The 20,579-nt window shown below is 46.3% G+C and overlaps 1 protein-coding gene across 1 annotated transcript; it reads left to right on the top strand.

Moving 5' to 3' along the window:
• Positions 1-3,048: 3,048 nt before the first annotated feature.
• On the top strand, positions 3,049-8,437 carry LOC142496926 (uncharacterized). The gene is made up of 2 exons (XM_075604027.1): positions 3,049-3,802; positions 4,521-8,437. The coding sequence occupies exons 1-2, from the start codon at positions 3,559-3,561 to the stop codon at positions 5,093-5,095; spliced, it is 819 nt and encodes a 272-aa protein (XP_075460142.1). The 5' UTR covers positions 3,049-3,558; the 3' UTR covers positions 5,096-8,437.
• Positions 8,438-20,579: the final 12,142 nt, after the last annotated feature.

Below are 20,579 nucleotides of genomic sequence, written 5' to 3'. Positions count from 1 at the left end.
AGGGTTGCAGACCTGTCTAAGACATGTGAATGTCCTCACAGGTGATATTCTATATATATTGTATATGGATGGTATGTGTGCTGATGCATGCATGGATGGTGTGTGTGTGTGTGTGTGTGTATGTGTATATATATATAGCATGGGTGGTGTGTGTGTATACATCTCTCTCCCCTAATCCTGAACCTAGACATAAACACACCTGCTCTCACCCACGCCTCCCTGCCATCTGATTTGATCCTGACCAACCTTAAAACTTGCCCCACAAATCAAGCATCCCAATAGCCTTTGGCTATTGTCTCACACCCACAGTCAGACCTACCACCCATTGTGACCAAGCACTGCAATCTACAGCACTTATTCCCTCACCTGCTGTCTCTGTAAATTTCCCATCATACCTCTTAGGCTGTGGCTCCGTCGGCGCTGACCGCGCTCATGCTTGAGAGCGGTGACGTCACCAGCTCTCCAAGCATGAGCGCCGGGTGTCCTCACTATTTCGGAAGCGTGCGCGGGGGAGCATTGCGGGCAAATTGAGCGCACTCAAAAGTTAAAAAAAAAATTGTATACCCAAGCATGGGTGAGCGTGTGTGCCCGTGCATGAGCGCGCGCGCACATCGTGAGTGTGGATGTGACGATCCACATTGACTAAGGTAAGCGCGCCAAGCGCAAAGTGCTCAGCACCAGTGAGGACTCAGCCTTAGATTGTAAACCCTCCGGGGGGCAGGGATTTCCTTTCCTATTGTCTGATTTTGTGGCGATTAATGTATTATTATAATTCCCTGTACTGTATTCTTTGTGAAGCTCTAAATACACGTTTGACACTATATAAATAAAGACATACAATACAAATAAAGACATACAATATATGATACATGTCTGTGTGCTGATGCATGGATGGTGTATGTGTGTAGATATGGTATGTGTGTGTGTATAATACATATATATATACATACATACATACATATATATATATATATATATATATATATATATATATATATATATGTGTATGTATATATATATATATATATATAACATAAATAAAGCAGTCAGCACTCTAATGTAAAGCAAAAGGTAGTTGCTAGTCCCATAGGAATCCACAAATCATACGAACCAGCCCAAAGACCAGTAAAGAGACAGGAACCAGCGAGGTGTAATCCAAAATAATCTGTATTGAAATGAACAGATACACGAAAGCCATGTATATGTGTATCTGTTCATTTCAATACAGATTATTTTGGATTACACCTCGCTGGTTGCTGTCTCTTTACTGGTCTTTGGGCTGGTTCGTATGATTTATATATATATATATATATATATATATATATATATATATATATATATATATATATATATATATATATATAATGCATGGATGGTGTTTGTGTGTATATATGATGCATGGATGGTGCGTGTATATATATATATATACAGTATATATAAAATGTAGATTCCTTATCAGGCAGACCAGGAGTCCAAGACCACGCAGCAAGAACCGAGACAGCACTCAGATTGATATCAAATATAAATATATTGAAAAAAAAGGCACATACAACCAACGTTTCGGTCCTGAAACAGGACCTTTCTCAAGGGAGTGCTTACCCTTATGTGACAAAAACCACCATTATATACCCACATGCAACACCATTAGCAAACAGTGATAGGTTAACAACCTGCCCCTCCTCTATATATATATATATAAATAATGCATGGGTGGTTTGTGCTTGTATATAAACAGATCTATATATGCATACACACACACACACACACACACACACACACACACACACACACACACACACACACACACACACACACACACACACACACACACACACACACACACACACACACACACACACACACACACACACACACACATACACACACACACACACACGTAAAACAAAGTTGAATTACGACACACAGGGTTTTTATAAATGTGAATTTATTACAGTAGGTTATCTGGACTTCTACTTTGTTCCTATACTACGCTTTCCATCCGTGCCACCTTGGTTTGAACTTGTTAGGAGTTTGTTACTAGACTGATTCTACAGTACATATATATCTTTAATGAAATAAAGTTCAGGGAGAAGGCGGTATGTAGAATAACCTTCTCTACAGGCACGTTGGAGAAGATTGCAGGCACAGTTCCACTTAGGATCAGATTCAGCTCAGTGTTGATGGTGATATAGAGCTGGCCTAACCCGCATGGGTGGCTACAGCTATTGACCGGGGGGTGTGCCCCCCACCCAGCTAGGCTGTTGGCCCCCCCCAGCTAGGCTGTTGGTCGCGTGCGCGATCAGGGAAGGCAGTTGGGGCGGTTAGTTTTCAAATAGAGCCAAGGAACAAGCAACTGTCACTTGTTCCTTGGCGTTCAACGGTTTCACACACTCTCCTCTCTTCTCCTGCGTTTAGTAGGTTAAAATTGGTTTGATTTGGGCCACCCTCCCGGGGTGAGGGATTTTCCCTTCCCTCCTCGTGGTGAGGGACCCTCCGCCTCCCCCCGTGTGTTTTTGCCGGTTTTGCCGGTGCCCGGGGGTGGGGGGGATTGCAGGTAAGGCTGTTGTTTTTTGTCCTGCGTGGGACCTCCCTTCCTTCCTCGTGGTGAGGGACCCTCCGCCCCCCCCGTGTGTTTTTGCCGGTTTTGCCGGTGCTCGGGGGGAGGGGGGGGGGATTGCAAGTAGGGATAGGTTTTTGTCCTGCCTTTCGTTTTCGCGCTGTTTTATTGGTGGCAGCGGCGGGGGGAGGAGGGAGGAGGACGAGGAGAGTGACTCCTACCTGGGGCTGATGCGTGTAGGAAGGCGCATCGGCGTGCAGGAGGAGGTTTTGCTTGGCGCCGTTTGTGAGCCCTGTTCCTGTCCTCCTATTGTGGCCACTTGTGTGGCTGGGGGGGGGGAAGAGAGGCTCGCCCAGCCCACGCTTAGCCGTGCGGTTGGGCTAATGGCAAGGGAAGGTATTTGCAAACATGAGTGTCATGTGGTTCCGCCTCCTGACGATGATCAGGGAGTGGGGTTTTTTGGGGGGGCTGGGGGCAAGGCGGTTGTTATGGCTGGGGGAGGGGGCTGTTGGTGGTTTGGCTGGAATGGTGGGCTTTTGCCCCCTCCTCCTTGGGGAGATATTGGCCCTCTTCCTTCCCCCTCTTTTTTCTTTTCCACTCTTTTAAACAGTGGGAGGCGGTCAGATGGGGCTGTCCATTTAAAAAATAAAAATAAATAAATAAATTAAATAAATAAATAAAAATATATATTTAAAAAAAAAAAAAAAAACGCCTTTTGAGGTTGGTCTTGGTTGTGGTTAATGGAAGCCAATTTTAAGGTTTTTCGTGTCGTGGGTGACACCATACTTAAAAAAATAAATAAAAAATAAAGATACAAGCATTAATGCGGGATTGTTTATGTTATTACAGCTTTAGAGCGGTTCTAAGTCTATTCAAGTGAACTGGTTTTCGGGGAAAGATCGGCCAGGCAAGAGTTCAAGAGTAGTTTGCTGGCAGGATTTAGGTGGTGGAATTAAACCAGTGTTTGACGAGCCATTGGATAAATTACAGCGCTAGTAGCGATGTCCTTTCAGGTCCGCACCATGCAGCTTTTGGCGGAGGCGCACAACCATGAGGAAGGATGGTTTCAGAAGCAGATGTGTGCACTAGTGCTGAAAGCTGGAAGTGATCAAGGAAGTTTGGGCAGTCGTGAAAACGCGAGAGGACAGGGCGGTTCCCATGCTACCTGCGCTGAGGCGTGGCCATCATCAAGTGATGAAGGGGGTCCTAGTTACGGAGCACGGGAGGCGTTGGTGGTGCAGAAGGGTATGTCATGGCAGAGTTTTTGGAAATCACAGCCTATTTGGTTGAAGGCTGGGTGACTTTTGGGAGGAGCCTGGGAGATGGGTTCCCACATGAACAGGTGTGGGACATTGGGTCCCTGGAAAAACAGGGGTGGGACATGGGTCTCCACAAAAACAGGTGTGGGACATGGGTCCCCACAAAAACAAGTGTTGGACATGGGTCCCCACGAAAACAGGTGTGGGACATGGGCCCCTGGAAAAACAGGGGTGGGACATGGGTCTCCACAAAAACAGGGGTGGGACATGGGTCCCCACAAAAACAAGTTTGGACATGGGTCCCCACAAAAACAGGTGTGGGACATGGGTCCCTGGAAAAACAGGGGTGGGACATGGGTCCCAACCTTATAAAAAAAAAAAAAAAAAAAAACAAGCGCATGGCAGTAGGTGGCTAAGTGTACCCTTTCTCCCCTAAAAAAAAAAAAAAAAAAAAGAGGGGGATTTTGGGAGGGGGCCGACATGCTCGCCATAGCCAGTTACTGGTGAAAGGAAGGTTGGAAAAGGATGGTTGGTAATAAAAAAAAAAAAAAAAAAAAAAAGAGGTTGGGGGGTTTGGTCCCAGCCTAGAAGAGAACGTAGGTAAAGGATTGGTCCTTTATAAAAAAAATAAAAATAAATAAGAGATTATTCAGGAATAAAGGTTAGCTTAATTGGGGGTTTAATATTTGCTTCCTCATTTACAGGTAAATCTGGAACGGCCGGGACGCGGTCGACCTCGCTTCGTGGCGCTGGTACGTCGTCCACGGCTCGCAAGCGGTCCGGGCCTTGGGTTGAGCTTGCTGTCAGAGGCTTAGAGGACAAGGGTCTTGGGGCAGGTCCCGACAGGCGGTTCAAAACACCGCCGGGGACTGGGGCATCGAAGGGTAAGCGAAAAAGAGTTGCTTGTTTGGGAAATAAGGGCGTTACCTTGCCGGGCATTGTTAGCTCCCCTGGGCCACAGGTGTTGGAGTTGGGGTTAGCGGGCAATGCCGAGGCAAGAATGATTAGTGCGGTGGTTAAGGGCGTTCAGTTAGCTTTATTGCCGATGACAACGTTATTATCCACTAAGCAAGCAGTGGAGGCATGCAAGTCAAGTGAGCGGCAGGGGGGGTCAGATTCAGCAACCGTGGAACAGTGGGTGGAGAGTTGGCTCAGGTGTCTTTGGGTGTGGAGAGTACAGCAGGTTGTACCCTTAGCACAGTGCCGAAAGTTATTCAAGATGCGTTGGCATCGGCCACAGCATTGCCGGTGCAGGTGGCGGGACAAGGAGCTGATTTAACGGCAGTTGTTAGTTTGTTAGGTGAGCATCCGGTGGTGAATTCAGGTGCTGGGCAGGGTACAGGGCTCGGAAGGGCATTGGCAGGTTCAAAAAGGTTGCCGGATGCGGCCTATGGGGACTCATGTACGACCATATCACGTTCCTTAGGCGTGCATTTGTCAAAGGAAGTAAAGGAAAAGATTTGGGCGGGTGTTTACGTTGAGATTTGGTCATTGCTTCCGGGTTACAATGAAGCGGTAGCTAAATCCGAAAAAAAAAAAAAAAAAAGGGGGAAGCTAAAAAGGAGGATGTGGAAAAGCGTCCTTTTTCTCGCACGTTCAGTAATTGGTCGCAGGCATTTGGGATTTTGGCGGGCGTTGCGGGGGAAAAGGATCCGCATTTATGCTCGGCGCTTTTTAAGTATCAGGATACGATTAGAAAAGCGTTTCAGAAACACTGTGGGTCGTCCTTTCGTGGGTCAAATAGCCTCAAAGGGGTCTGGTGGGAGCATTTTCAGGTGCGCACATCAGGGAGAGGGCGTGCAGGTGGGAAGCAGTCGGGGGTATGTTGGCGTTACAACTAGTCAAGATGCAATTTTGAGAATTGTAGATTCCAGCATACTTGCGCTGGGTGCAGGGGTCAGCATCCCAAATCAAAGTGCTTTAAGAAAGATAGTAAGGGTTTCAAGGGAGCAGGACAGCAGGCTGTTCAGGAAGGCGGGAACGCCAGTTTCAGCAGAGGCAATGGCGCCTTGGCTGGAAAAATACCCCAATAGACGGGCAGCTAGCTTATTACGAGAGGGGTTTAAGGAAGGATTCAGGATCCCCTTTGAGTATCAGGAGGGATCGGGGGGCGAGAGGAATTTGAAGTCGGTCAGGTTGAATGGGGATGTGGCAAAAGAAAAAATTGATAAAGAGATTGAGTTGGGCAGAATGGCGGGTCCTTTCCTTTCCCCGCCCCTAAAAAATCTTAGGGTGTCACCGTTGGGAGTGGTTCCGATAAAGGAGGCGGGGGCTTTCAGGTTAATTCAACATCTGTCTTACCCGAAAGGGTCGTCAGTTAATGACGGGATAGATAGGGACTTATGCTCCGTAAGCTACGCCACTTTTGATCAAGCGGCGGCTTTGGTGGGAAGGATGGGGCAGGGGGCATTGATGGCGAAGGCTGACGTTAAGTCAGCTTTCAGACTCTTGCCGGTACATCCAGATTGTTTTCATTTATTGGGCTGTATGTTGGAAGGGCGTTATTTTGTTGACCTTTGTTTACCTATGGGTTGTGCATTGTCTTGTTTTTATTTTGAAACATTCAGCACATTTTTGGAGTGGGTGGTCCGCAATAGGGTGCAGGCAGCAGGGATCATACATTATTTGGATGATTTCCTTTATGTTGGTCCGCAGGGGTCTGATTTGTGCGCAAGGTGGCTTTTTCATTTTCAGCCATGGCGCGCGAATTTGGGGTTCCTTTGGCGAATGAAAAAACAGTGGCACCCACGACCACTCTCAGTTTTCTGGGCATAGTAATTGATTCAGTGAACAGGGAATATAGGTTACGTCCTGAGAAGTTAGTTGTTTTGGAGAGTATGATAAAGGATTTCATGCTTCTTAGGAAGGCCTCATTAAGACAGTTTCAGGTTTTGATGGGCCATTTGGTGTTTGCAGCTCGCATTATGCCTGTGGGAAGGGTGTTTTCCAGGCGCTTGTCAGCAGCTACAGCGGGGGTAAGGCGTCCCAACCACTTCATTCGGGTCACAACAGATATTCGGAAGGATTTGGCGGTGTGGCAAGAATTCTTACAGAGTTACAATGGGAGGACGTTGTGGAGGGGGCGTCCAGCGCGGAACGATGAGCTGCAGCTATTTACGGATGCGGCTGGGCCAGTAGGGTTTGGTGCATATTTTAATGGAGCTTGGTGTGCGGAGGAATGGCCAGAAGATTGGCGAGGGACTCAGCTTATCAGGAATCTGACATTTTTGGAACTTTTCCCTTTACTAGTGGCTGTACATCTTTGGGGGGACAAGTTTGCTAACAGGGAGGTGACGTTTTGGTCTGACAACTTGGGTGTGGTGGAGGCTGTGAATAATTTTGGTTCACGGTCCCCACCAGTGTTGGTTCTGTTGAGGCATTTTGTGTTACGGTGTTTACAGCTTAATATAGGTTTCAAGGCTAGGCATGTTCCTGGAGTGGAGAACAACATTGCTGATGCATTATCACGTTTGCAGATGGAGCTGTTTCGGAGGTTGGCACCGGGGGCGGACGGTGCCCCGCAGTCTTGTGGGATCTTGTGGGATCTGGTAACGGAGGTGTGATTGATTTAATCAAGGCTTCACTCGCCCCGGGTACGTGGGGTGCTTAGGTGGCTGCTTGGCGAGAATTTCGGGAGGCGGAAAGGTTGGCGGGAGGAAAGATCTCGGAGGTAGACATTTTGCTGGGTCACATGATGAGTTTGAGGGACAAGGGTTTAGCTGGTGGATCCATAGGGAGAAAGATGACGGGTATATCGTTCTTCCTTAGGCTGAATGGTAGGGTTGATGTGTCCAAGTGTTTGTGGTAAGGAAGGTGCTAGCAGGCATGGTTAAAGGGATAACTAGCAGGGATGGCAGAAGACCAGTGACGCCGGTAATTTTGGAAGGTTTGTTGCGGGCCACAGACGTGGTATGCTCTTCCAGTTTTGAGGCAGTACTTTTTAAGGTCACATTCATCATAGCATTTTTTGCAGCTCTGCGAGCAGGTGAATTGGTTTGTGTATCCAAGAAAGGAGGGGGTGGCTTGCAGTGGGCTGACGTAAGTTTAGGAGAAGGTTTGGTGAGGTTGCTGGTACGGAGGTCTAAAACGGATCAGAAAGGAAAGGGAGCGTGGATCTTGTTGAAGGGCTTGCCTGGAAGTGTGGTGTGCCCAGTAAAAGCGTTGGAAGATTATTTGGCCATTAGGCCAGAACAAGGGGGTCCACTGTTAGTGCACAAGAACGGGGGGGCATTGTCAAGGTTTCAATATTTGTGGGTCTTTCGGATGTGTCTCAAGCAGCGAGAGTTAGAAGGGGGGCAGTATGGAACGCATTCTTTTCGCATTGGGGCAGCGACGGAAGCAGTACGCGTTGGGCTCGCGGTTGCAAAGATACGGAGGATTGGGCGCTGGAAGTCAGACAGTTACCGGACATACATCAGGCCGGATTTGGTAGGGGAGAATGTTGCGATAGAGTAATCACTCTGCTGTTGTTTTTCTTTTTTCCCACCATGTTTTTGCCTCCTCAGATTTCGTGGTAATTTGGATCGTGGGAGATTCAATGGTACACTGGGCGGGGAAGAGGGCGAATTCGCGCCCCTATGGAAAGAATTTAAGTTTGAGTATGGAGCAGGTGGAGGTAACGTGGGGGGGGATGAGAGGGATGCGGTGGGGATGTCCTTTTCCGCTGCTAATTTCTAGGGCCAGGGGTAGGAGGGCACCGGACATCATCATTATTCATGTTGGGGGTAATGATGTGGCAAAATTGCGGTCGATTGATTTATTCCAGCAGATTAAGCAAGATTTGGCGCGCATGTTAGCGTTTTGGCCAAGGGTGCAATTATTTTGGTTCGAGATAATATGCAGGTTGGTTTGGAAAGGTGCGCGTATCCCGGGGAGAGTTAACAAGACGAGGAAGAGGTTAAACAGGAAGGTGGGGAATTTCTTGGTTCAATGTGGGGGTTGGGTCATTCGTCACCCGCAGTTTAGTTTTACATTGAGTGGATGGTTTAGGGAAGATGGGGTACAGTTGTCGGATGTGGGGGTGGACATGTTTAATAATGAGTTACAGGAAGGTTTGGAAGAGGTCATAAGGGGTATGGCGGTACAGGTCTGATTTAAGGGGGTTAAACAGGCCCGTTGGTGGCGGCAGTTGGGGGGGGGTAGGTGCTTGTTCCCCAGAAGTGGCTCGGGGCTGGTTATCGGGGGGTTTTGAAGCGAGGGGGCAGGTCACCGGGACGTACTTCCGGGTGCCCCCTTTGCGTTGCCCAGCTCTGAGCATTCTGGCGCGGACAGGTGGTACGCTATCCCCATTTGTGTTAATAAATAAGCCGCGGCCTTTTACCTCCATATATGTGTCCTCTTGTTATTTGTATGTCTTTATGTAGAGGGTTTTTATGAGAGGGGGGGGGGAAGCTCGCGCCTCCTTGGTCATAGAGCTGGCCTAGCCCGCATGGGTGGCTACAGCTATTGACTGGGGGGTGCGCCCCCCCCCCCAGCTAGGCTGTTGCCCCCCCCCCCCCCCCCCAGCTAGGCTGTTGGTCGCATGCGCGATCAGGGAAGGCAGTTGGGGCGGTTAGTTTTCAAATAGAGCCAAGGAACAAGCAACTGTCACTTGTTCCTTGGCGTTCAACGGTTTCCCACCCACCCATCCCTTTTGACTTGAGTTTAAAAAAAAAACAAAAAACATTTTTGTTTCCGTGTTAACATTTCTTTATTTTGCAGATAAATAAGAGTATATATTCAAGACAAGAAAGAAAAGATTATGATGGAGGGGTCAGTGGACCAATTGCTTTGTCGCGGCGGCAGTTGGGGGGGGGGGGGGGTTGTCCCCCAGAAGTGGCTCGGGGCTGGTTATCGGGGGGTTTTGAAGCGAGGGGGCAGGTCACCGGGACGTACTTCCGGGTGCCCCCTTTGCGTTGCCCAGCTCTGAGCATTCTGGCGCGGACAGGTGGTACGCTATCCCCATTGGTGTTAATAAATAAGCCGCGGCCTTTTACCTCCATATATGTGTCCTCTTTTTATTTGTATGTCTTTATGTAGAGGGTTTTTATGAGAGGGGGGGGGGGGAAGCTCGCGCCTCCTTGGTCATATTAAACAGGTTAACAGTAGTCAAGTTATGAATTGTAACCTTTACTGTTTTACATCAAGACATTGCAGAGCAAAGAAAAAACCCCACCAGAAGCAATACATTGCTGTATTTGATGCAGTATTTCACACCACTGCAAAAATTCAGTAACACATAGACACTGATATATACAGTCACTGACACACACTGATATACATTATATACAAAGTCACTGACACATACCGTACACTGATATATAAACAGTTACTGACACACACACACACTGATATACAGTATATACACACAGTCACTGACACACAAACTGATATAGTATATACAAAGTCACTGACACACACACACACACACACACACACACACACACACACACACACACACACACACACACACACACACACACACACACACACACACACACACACACACACACACACACACACACACACGGTATATACACAGTCACTGACACACACACACACACACTGACATATACACAAGTCACTGACACACGCACTGATACTGTATATACATGAAAGTAATGGACACACACATACTGTACATACAGTATATACACAAAGTCACTAATACTCACACATACACTGATATATACACAGTCATGGACACACATGATCTACAGTAAACACACTCCACACCAGTATATATGACACAGATATGCAGGTACACACGCACACACACACACACACACACACACATGCATAAATAGATTAATACAACCAGCCCCACACATATATACAAGGCACCTCCAGCAATGAAGAGGTTAGTCAATCTGAGAGCTGACCAGCCATGGTCTGAGTTGGTAGGTCAGGCAGAATGGATTAACACAGTGCAAATGCACACGCATTATAATAGCATGTAATTACAGCTCTTATTCAGGGCACTCAGACCTAAATGGGACCCAGACACATATCTGCTAATTGATTCCTCTCCTAGAGACGGGAAGAGCATTCATTTTTGTGAGTGAAGCTTCCAATTAGAAACATCTGCTTGATGTTACCCTACTGTATGAAACTTGTCTACATCAATTGCTGTGAAACAAGAACAGAGGTTGCCACGAAATGACTGGTTTGGTTTCTTAGAGCGTGCGGTTTCTGGGTGAGGTTATATTCTCAGGGTAAAATCACATAGCACAGTGTAAACATATTTTTACAGATGCAGTTCCCTCCTTTTTCAAGAAAAATTGTCCTTTTGAACCTCGCTGTGGAATTCTCCAGGAAAATACATATTTTTGGGGGAAATGTTAAAAATTACTGTCGTGAATTTGTAAGAAATTAATCTGCTTTCCAAGACTCTGTGATTTTGGAATCACGGCTGCAATCTTTCCTCTGTTAGACATGAATCCCAAGCAAAGGCAGTTTTATATATAGTGTGATATTAGTTATTCTCATTTTGTCAGTCTGGCTTTGGAGCCTATATATGCAATCCCATTCAACATCTCTTCACCGCTGCAGTTTTTATAGAGAGTGGTTATAGGAGCAGTTAGGAGAGGAATTATAGGAGCAGTTATAGGATCAGTTAGGGGACGAATTATAGGCAGCGGGTATAGGAGCAGTTAGGGGCGTAGTTATAGGATCAGTTATGGGAGGAGATATAGGGAGCGGTTATAGGAGCAGTTAGGGGAGGAGATATAGTGAGAGGTTACAGGAGCAGTTAGGGGAGGAGTTATAGGGAGTGGTTATAAGAGCAATTAGGGAATTAATTATAGGGAGAGATTATAGGAGCAGTTGGGGAAGAGTTATAGGAGCCGTTAGGGGAGGAGTAATAGGGAGTGGTTATAGGATCAGTTAGGGGAGGAGTTATTGGGAAAGGTTATAGGAGCAGTGTAAGGCCAGGGCCAGGGTTAGGAAGATGCCGCTGAGCCGTGCTGAGGCTGCCCACTTACCCCCGGCACCCTGTATCAGGGCGGCTTTAGGAGGCGCTTCCGCAGGCGGACTGAAGATCAGGAGACAGGCAAATTTAAGATCAAGCGCTGAGGGGAGCGGAGGGCCGGTCACGTGACCGGCAAACAGCCAATGGCAATTAGGGTGGCGTGACGTTGACGTCGGTGGCGTAACTTCGACGTCTGTGGCGCCTACCATCCGCCTCCCAAGCGCGCTCGCTGCCTCGCCTGCCAGGACACCAAAAAGCTCCTGCTTGAGCAGGCGGGCCTGAGCGTCAGCGCAGAGGAGTGCAGCTGGAGGCACCATGTCCGCTGCCTAAGAGTTGTGTGCAGAGGTACATATAATGGAGACCGATTTGGGTGAAATTATATCTTGGCTTTATTGAGCCTGTTCCTTTATCCAGGTAAAACATACAAAAACATCAAAATAGCAACCCCCTAGCCCTTTGTAAGGGCTAACTTACTTCCACAGACCCTATCTGCAGGACTGGAGGGATATTCCCATCAACCCAAAATCTCAGGAGGTACCTTAAGCAGATGGCCCTCCATGTCAGTCTCTGGCAGGTTCCTGTGCCCTCTCTGTCCAGGAATATAGGTGTCTGGGTGTCTTGATCTCAGTACAGCCTTTGTGCTCGACTGTGTCTGTGTGCGGGCTTTTCTGCTCTCCTTCTGTCAGCCCAAATGTGAGCTAAGGAAATCTCTCTCCTGTGTCTCACATCAGGATTTTTACAGAGCTCTCATTAGTCCAGGTGGCGACTAGTTAATTGAGTGGCTGCAATTAACTATTTCGCTGCTGGATTCTCAGAGCTCTGAGGCTGCTTTATTTAAACAGGGATGTCTCTGTTACAAGCAGTTAGGGGAGGAGTTTAGGGAGCAGTTAGGGGAGGAGATATAGGGAGTGGTTATAGGAGCAGTTAGGGGAGGAGTTATAGGGAGAGGTTATAGGAGCAGTTAGGGGAGGAGTTATAGGGAGTGGTTATAGGAGCAGTTAGGGGAGGAGTTATAGGGAGTGGTTATAGGAGCAGTTAGGGGAGGGGTTATAGGGAGTGGTTATAGGAGCAGTTAGGGGAGGAGTTATAGGGAGAGGTTATAGGAGCAGTTAGGGGAGGAGTTATAGCGAGTGGTTATAGGAGCAATTAGGGGAGGAGTTATAGGGAGTGGTTATAGGAGCAGTTAGGGGAGGAGTTATAGGGAGAGGTTATAGGAGCAGTTAGGGGAGGAGTTATAGGGAGAGGTTATAGGAGCAGTTAGGGAAGGAGTTATAGGAAGAATTAAGTGAGACGTTATAGAGAGAGGTTATAAGAACAGTTAGCAAAGGAGTTATAGCGAGTGGTTATAGAACCAGTTAGAGGAGGCGTTTTTAGGGAGTGGTTGTAGAAGCAGTTAGAGGAGGATTTATAGGGAGCGATTGGAGCAGTTAGTGGGGAGTTTAGGAGCAGTTAGGGGACAAGTTATAGGGGCAGTTTTGAGGGATAATGGGAGCAGTTACATAACAACCCAAAACTGGAACAACCTACCAGAGACTCTCACATCCACCACCAGTTTAAGTTCTTTCAAATCTAAGGCTGTCTCACATTTTAATCTGGTCTGTAACTGTTTCATACGCCCATAATATATATTTTCTTTAACTGTGCACGCAATGTCTTGTATATAATGTATATCCTGTACATTTATGTAACTGTATTTGTAACCATGTATTATTTGTCCTAACTCTGTGCCCAGGACATACTTGAAAACGAGAGGTAACTCTCAATGTATTACTTCCTGGTAAAATATTTTATAAATAAAATAAATAAATAAAATAATATGTTATAATGGCTTTTAGCAGAGATTATATCTGTAACTGCTTTAATTTTTCTCTATGTCAATTGAATCTGCAAGGGGATCAGGCATAAGAAACTCAAATAACGAGCTTCATACTGTACATTTGAGAATTTTCTGTTCATTTTATTGATTTGTAGTCAGTCGGTCTGATTAGTGGTCTCAGTGTTTCATAGATTTCAGTAAAATCTCACTGATAAAAAAAATCAACACTTTTCCAATAAAATGATTTTTTTGTAAAAAAAACCCCAATTCTCCCTGATTTAGGAGTTGTAGTTTGATGTCTCTGACCCTCCGTAGTGTGAGCCAGATTTATGAATCCATCACTGCCTCTCCGGAGCCCAGTTACTAATTCTATTTACGATCCTTGTAATAGCACAACAAATATATCTAAAATAATAGGAAAATGGCAATTTTCTCCATTATATCATTTGCCGCTTCAGTTGCACATGATTTCAAAGCATTCACACAATGGCATTGTTCAGAAATAAATCAATTAGGCAGAGCTACAGCAGGCTAAGCCTGTGAGCTGTGAAGCGAAATGGTTAGTGTTCCGATCAATAGGGTGTAACATACTCAGGGAGCTGTGACAAAACACAGCTGAGAGGTCTGGAGGTGATTATGGGCGATTACAATGCATTGGTAACTGTTTTCTTTTGTGTCATTAGGTTACACCAGGACAAATTGTCTGGAAGAAGATGAAGCTCAACAGGGAAGCAGGGAAAATATAAAAGCACAGGGGGAAATGTAACAATGATGATAGCTTGGTCCTTTAGGTTATAACCCATCAACAGAAGGATGCGACGTGTTGGTTCTTTTACATGGTACATGTTGGTAGAGATGGGTGATTTTTTATTTTCAATCCGTCTCAGATCGTCCGGTTCTATTGGTCACGGATCAGTCTCAAAAAGGCCAATCTACCATTTCGCCTTTTTTTTTTATATCACTTTATGTGAAGAAACGCGTAGGGAAGAGCGTTTTTCAGCTGCTGTCACACTGTGATACACAATTCTACTCTATCCTCACTGCCCACCTCATTACGGACTGCCTTTGGGAGTGCAGAGAGACTTCTCTGATCAGCCCCTGCATCGCGGGGTCACGGACTGCAGACCTCACATCCGGAATACACTAACATTGTGGAGGACTTCCGGGTCACATTGTGGTGAGCTGTTTCCTGTATCCCCTGCTGGATGTCGGTTCAGAAGAGCTGAGAAAACCTAGACAGAGAGAGGGCGCGCCATCCAAGGCACATCGTGGGCGGTTGGCGAATGAGTATACTCATTATATGCTTTTATTTATCCTGTGTTTGTGAGTTCGCATTTGTTGGTTTTATTCATTTTTATTAAATTGTATTTTTTTCATGCTGCACTAGGATCGGGCGCTTTCTTTTCTTGTTGTTCACAGATTTCTGGGAGTTCGTTGGTCCTTGATGAGAGCAGCCAGATCCTAGCATGGACCCTTGGTTTGGTTGATATATTTTTATATTTTTCATATTTTTTCATTTTTATTTTTATTTTTATTTTTATTTTTGACACACTTAGTGTCATTTTTTTCGTATTTTTCCATTCATCATTATTTAGTATCATCCAGGAGGGATTCATTAGTGCAGTAGTCATAACCACCAACACATGCTATTTTTTTATATTTGTATTGTTCACTGGCATATATTTGTGTTCACAGCAGCTTTTTAAACATTGGCACTCAGCATTTTATTATAACATATTGCATGTATTTTTATTAGTGTGAGTCAATCATCCATATTATTGTTGCATTCACCCTTGCCATTCACCTTTGCTATATCCACTTAATACAATCAATTGGTAATCAGTCTGAGTTTACACCTGAGGAGCGCAGTCTATTCTTTGTTTGTTATATATATATATATATATATATATATATATATATCCCCTCAAACCTCCTTACAAATATTTTGCCTGTGCTGAAAAAGGAGCACACCTGAGGTACCTGGCTGGGAGATATGTTAATGACTATGCAAAGTATATTTAAATGAATCCCAACCCACACTTCCTAAAAGCATTTCCATACCAATTATATAAAGTTGATCATTCTAAGGTGCCAATCAAATATCTGAAATGGTGTCAGACTCAACAGGACTGGAAACCTCAGTCAGTGCTTTTCTAGGCCACAGCTCTAGCAGTGTGAGCTACTCTAAACAAGCAGATGGGTAACATCACTGTCACGTCATACTTTTGATCTCCGCACTGCACACACGTAACTAATCCAGCTGTTAGCGTCTCAGGTGTGCTCCACAAGGAACATTAAACTGTCACCTAGGAAGTGGAAGAGGTCTGCTTTTTAAAGAAGCCAGGGGGAGGGAGCTATAGATGTAGCAGGACTTATTGTTTCTGTGCTGCAAATGAACTTGCTGAGATTCGTGGCCCGCCTGCAGAACCAAAAACAACAAGTTTTGCTGCCCAGGAGGATTAATGCTGTGGGGGTCCATGCTTCTGATTTGGACCCCCACATCATTAATCCTTCCCTTGATGGGCCATCAACTGAAGAGAGAAACTGATACTAACCTTGTGGAGGAGCTGCACAGCAGTCTCCATCTCCATCTCCCACCCCCAGCAGCTCTGAAGGTAAGAAACATTCTCCAGTCTGGCCAACCACCTGGATTATATAGATGTCTGAATATGGGTCTCTACATCATGAGGCAGAATACTATAAAACCATTTTGAGTCTTCTACGTCATGAAATCGGCTTGACATTGTCCTGTCCAGCCCCCTTGATGATGTAGATGACGAATATGGTCCTATAGTATTCCCCGTTATGATATAGAGACCATCTTATTCGGGCATCTACACCATACAGGGGGTTGGGCAGACCTAAGACTGCTTCTCACCTTCTGGGCTGCTGGGGAGGGCACACAGAGACGAGACCGTGATGGAGACATCTGCACAGCCTTCCACAAGGTTAATATTATTTTTTATGGCCTGCTGATGGCCCATCAAGTAAAGTGAATTTAGAAGAAAAGATGAAGGCTTCATTGAGCACAAAAACAGACACATTCTAGTATAGAGGTACAGATAATGAAAGAATCAGTGGAGTTGGCTTCATCATTAACAAGAGATGGAGAAACAACACAGTGAATTATGAAACCTTATCAGAAAGCCAGAATTGTCATTCAGTTGACGAAGAGATACAGGCTTCAAATAATCAAATAAGAATCCAAATAGATAATGGACATGGAATAAACCCAATGGAGTCAGGAATTAAATTCACTATATCCTTACTTAGAAACACGTGATTGAAGACTGACCCGGCACAAAAGGGAACACAAGAAGGTCCAGAAACTAAAACAAGTAACTGTGACCTGAGCAAAGAAATTCATAGTACTTCACAATGCAATAAAAATGTGGAAGCAAAGCGTGCAGATAAATTCCCTGAGAAGAGGATCGCGGATGAGATTACAGTCATACAAGCACAATTATTGACCCTGACTAAGCGTCAGTATTCCACAGCCTCAAAAACCCATGAAGACAAGGGTACAGTGAGAGCTGGGAATACCGCTCATCTGAAAGACAAGGTTGCAAAATTTGAACCACCTCAACAAGCACTAGCAAAACCTTCAGCCACCCAACAGGCAACAAAAGAAGGTACACGTGCTGAATCAAAACCAGAAGAATCCTTAGCTGATGAAGCTGACAAGATGGGACATTCTCTGGAAGTGGGTGTGGAATTGCAACTTAACCCCAAAGAGGCTGAACTAACAACCCCATTGAGTGGGAAAAGGGCAGAGAGACAGCTTCAAGAGCGGAAAACTCAAAGGGCTGTTTTTAAACACTCTGCAACTGCTGCCATACAGTAAGCCTACAATAAGACGAGCACCCGATGCAAGGGAAATCTCATGACCGCGCACGTAGCAAAAAGACTATACTTAGAAAAAGTCCTCCTCGAGCGACTGAGGAGTGCTGATCTCAAGCACCTTCAGGAGGAGACACGAATAAACTGGAGAAAGGGCTCCAATCCCAGCAGGACTGAGGGTTCTCTTCCTCCATCCACTCTCATTCAAGTCACAGAGATATCTAGAATGAGAGTGGAAGGATGGGCTTTGGCCGTGGCAAGCCCGAGCTTCCCACAAACAGGGGAGGTATGTAACAGGGGAGTTATCCCTGTTCAGGTAATGTACCTCTAATCCAGCAGTGTGGTGGTTAACTGCTGGTAGTCAATTAACAAACACCACCTGCCTGATTAGATGGCTTAGAAAAGCCTGTCTTTTGAGACAGGAAGTGGAACTCCTTAGCTCACACCTGAGCTGAACTTTGGAGACAGAGCAGAGATTCCTTAGTCCACAACTGGGCTGAACCAAGGAAGGGCAGATGTCTTGAGCGACAAGCTGACCACAAGACAAAGAGGACAAGATTCTAACCTGGAGCCTGACATTTTCTGTGCACACGAGGGTGTGGTTCCAGGAGAGCAGAGAAGCTTCCTCTACAGCAGCCCAGCTAACAGATAAGACTTTTTCATATAAGACTATTATCTAGGTCTGTGTATTGATAAATGTCTCCATGATTTGGGGCTGGTAAAGAGCCTAGCTAACCAACCCAGTCAGAGAGCTGAGCTACATGTGTAGATAGTCTCCAAAGCAGAGATATGTTTTCTTTGTTTGGCTCACTATTTCGCTTATGTTGATTTTTTGCTGTGTTTTAAGCGACAGGCACAATAAAGCCTTGTTATGATTTCACCTTACAACAGTCTCCATTGTGTACCTCTGCACATGTCCTCCTACAGGGGTCATTTTATATCTGTCACAGCATCAGTTCGGGCGGTTTCTGGCTAAATATCCCCATAGACAATTTACCTGAGGACGACCACTTGCTCCACAAGAGGCGATATAAAACATATTTATAGAAGTCATCACAGATCTAAATGAGGGACGGATATGTGTCTATACTGTATAAATCTTAGCCAGTAACAGTCGTCTAGTAGGTAAAAATACCCGGGCATAGAGATGTACAACGTGAGATGTTTCGCCAAACTGCAAAGGTCTAATAAATAATGTTGCAAATAAGTACGGTTTCAGCCAAATATAGGAAGACAGTGAGCGGAACATGGGGTGTGCACCATATTTATAGTATTTATTTATTTTATTTATTTATAAAATATTTTACCAGGAAGTAATACATTGAGAGTTACCTCTCGTTTTCAAGTATGTCCTGGGCACAGAGTAAAACAGATAATACATGGTTACAAGTACAGTTACATAAATGAACAAGGTATACATTATGTAAGGGGTTCACCCCCGGTTCCCCTGTTCTTCCTGTGCCCCCTGCCTTACCCTTGTGGCAGTGGGGGAAGGGGACGGCGACTTGTCCCGGCGGGCACCGCCCTCTTGGTTGTGGCGCGAGCTTCGCCCATGCGCAGTAAAGATCGCGCACGCGGTCCCCATAGAAAAGAGCTGTACCAAGAACTACAATTCCCAGCAGCCTCTGGGGACTGCACTTTCACCCTTGTGACAGGCAGCATTGAAGCCAATAGAGCTGGCAGATTCTCATGCTGCAGAGTTTCAACAATGTTGTGTGCAGACAGGGTTTTTGTCAGTTGAATCCAGGAAGAGATTGGGGAAGGTAGTGTACACAGAGCAGGGCTCTGCTGTACTAGGCCAGAGAAACCCCAGGCCCAGGTAGGCCCCTCTCCCCACTAGGTTAGTGGGTAAGTTCTTAGGGAAGGCCCCTTAGATAGGACCCTGCCCTTATGTGTGTGTAATTTTGTCAGTGACATAGCTGTCGTGCTGTGTGCTCTGACTAGAACAGCGGTGCGCAAACTGTGGGGCGCGACCCCCAGGGGGGGCGCGACACTGCCGACGGGGGGCGCGGTTTACAGAGGCCCCGCGCGCTTCCCGAAGGCACTTAAATTAAGTGCCGGGGGAGATGCAGGGCCTCTGTAAACCTAACTTACCGTGGCTCCGCCGGCTTCCTCCCTGCGTCGCCATGGCAATGCAGCGTCAAAATGACGCTGCGAGGTCATGTGACGTCACGTTGCTATGGCAACGTGACGTCATTACGCCGGAGCGCGGGTAAGTTGGGGTTGGGGGGGGCGCGGGAGTGAGGGGACAGCCGGCAGGGGGGCGCAGGGAAAAAAGTTTGCGCCCCCCTGGACTAGAAGACGCAGTGTGGCCTTAAGTGCAGCCACAGCAGTTAGCTTTGGCTGTGTCAGTGAGAGGCCCCTCATAGGAAGAAGGGGGTTGCTTTCTAGTTGTTCAGTGTGTGTTATATCACCAGTGCCAGTTGCACGTGGTGAGCTGCAAGAGTCTGGGATCAGACAGAAGTTACAGGGAGAGTTATTCTGCATGCAGGGACTAGGGTAGAGGTATACCCCAGGGCCCAGTTAGTTCCCTATGACACCAGAGGAAGCTGTATGGTATAGGGTTGGCCTTAGGACAGGGACAACTTCACCATATTTAGAGCAGCAAGAGGGTTGCTGTCTGACAGCATCTGACTGTCTGACAGCGTGTTCAGAGACTGTGTTAAAGGATCATTCCGGCTGGAGATTCCTTTCCTGTGAATACAGCGTGTGCATCCATTCCTGCAGAGAGCAGCGCAGCACGCCGTGGGATCACTGTGCGGTGTTGCGTAGTTCCAAGGATTTTCCTGACCAGGACTGGTCAGGGAGGTAGTATATATTAAGTGCACCACCGGGCCCCAAAACAGGGAAGTGCTATCCCTCACACTCACACTGGTCTTTATTGTTGGGGACACTCAAGAGACTGCGGGGAATGTGATGATGGACATGTGGGTGGGGAGATGGTATGCATTCAGAGTGATGCACTGTTATTGATATATTGTTTTGATGTTATGCAAAGAGGTGTTATTGGAGTCACAGTTCATGCTCAGTAAATAATGTTTATACATACTGTGTGCTGAGTATATATATGTGTCCTGCGAGGAAAAATTCCTGCTCTGCTAGGAACCATCGCAGGTGGAGGCGCTGCACCGAGTACAGGGTTACTCCAAATATAATTGC

Source organism: Ascaphus truei, chromosome 6 (assembly GCF_040206685.1).
Source record: "Ascaphus truei isolate aAscTru1 chromosome 6, aAscTru1.hap1, whole genome shotgun sequence".
Classification (NCBI taxonomy): Eukaryota; Metazoa; Chordata; class Amphibia; order Anura; family Ascaphidae; genus Ascaphus; species Ascaphus truei.
Note: the sequence above shows the minus strand (reverse complement) of the source record. Positions and strands in the feature narration are given on the sequence as shown.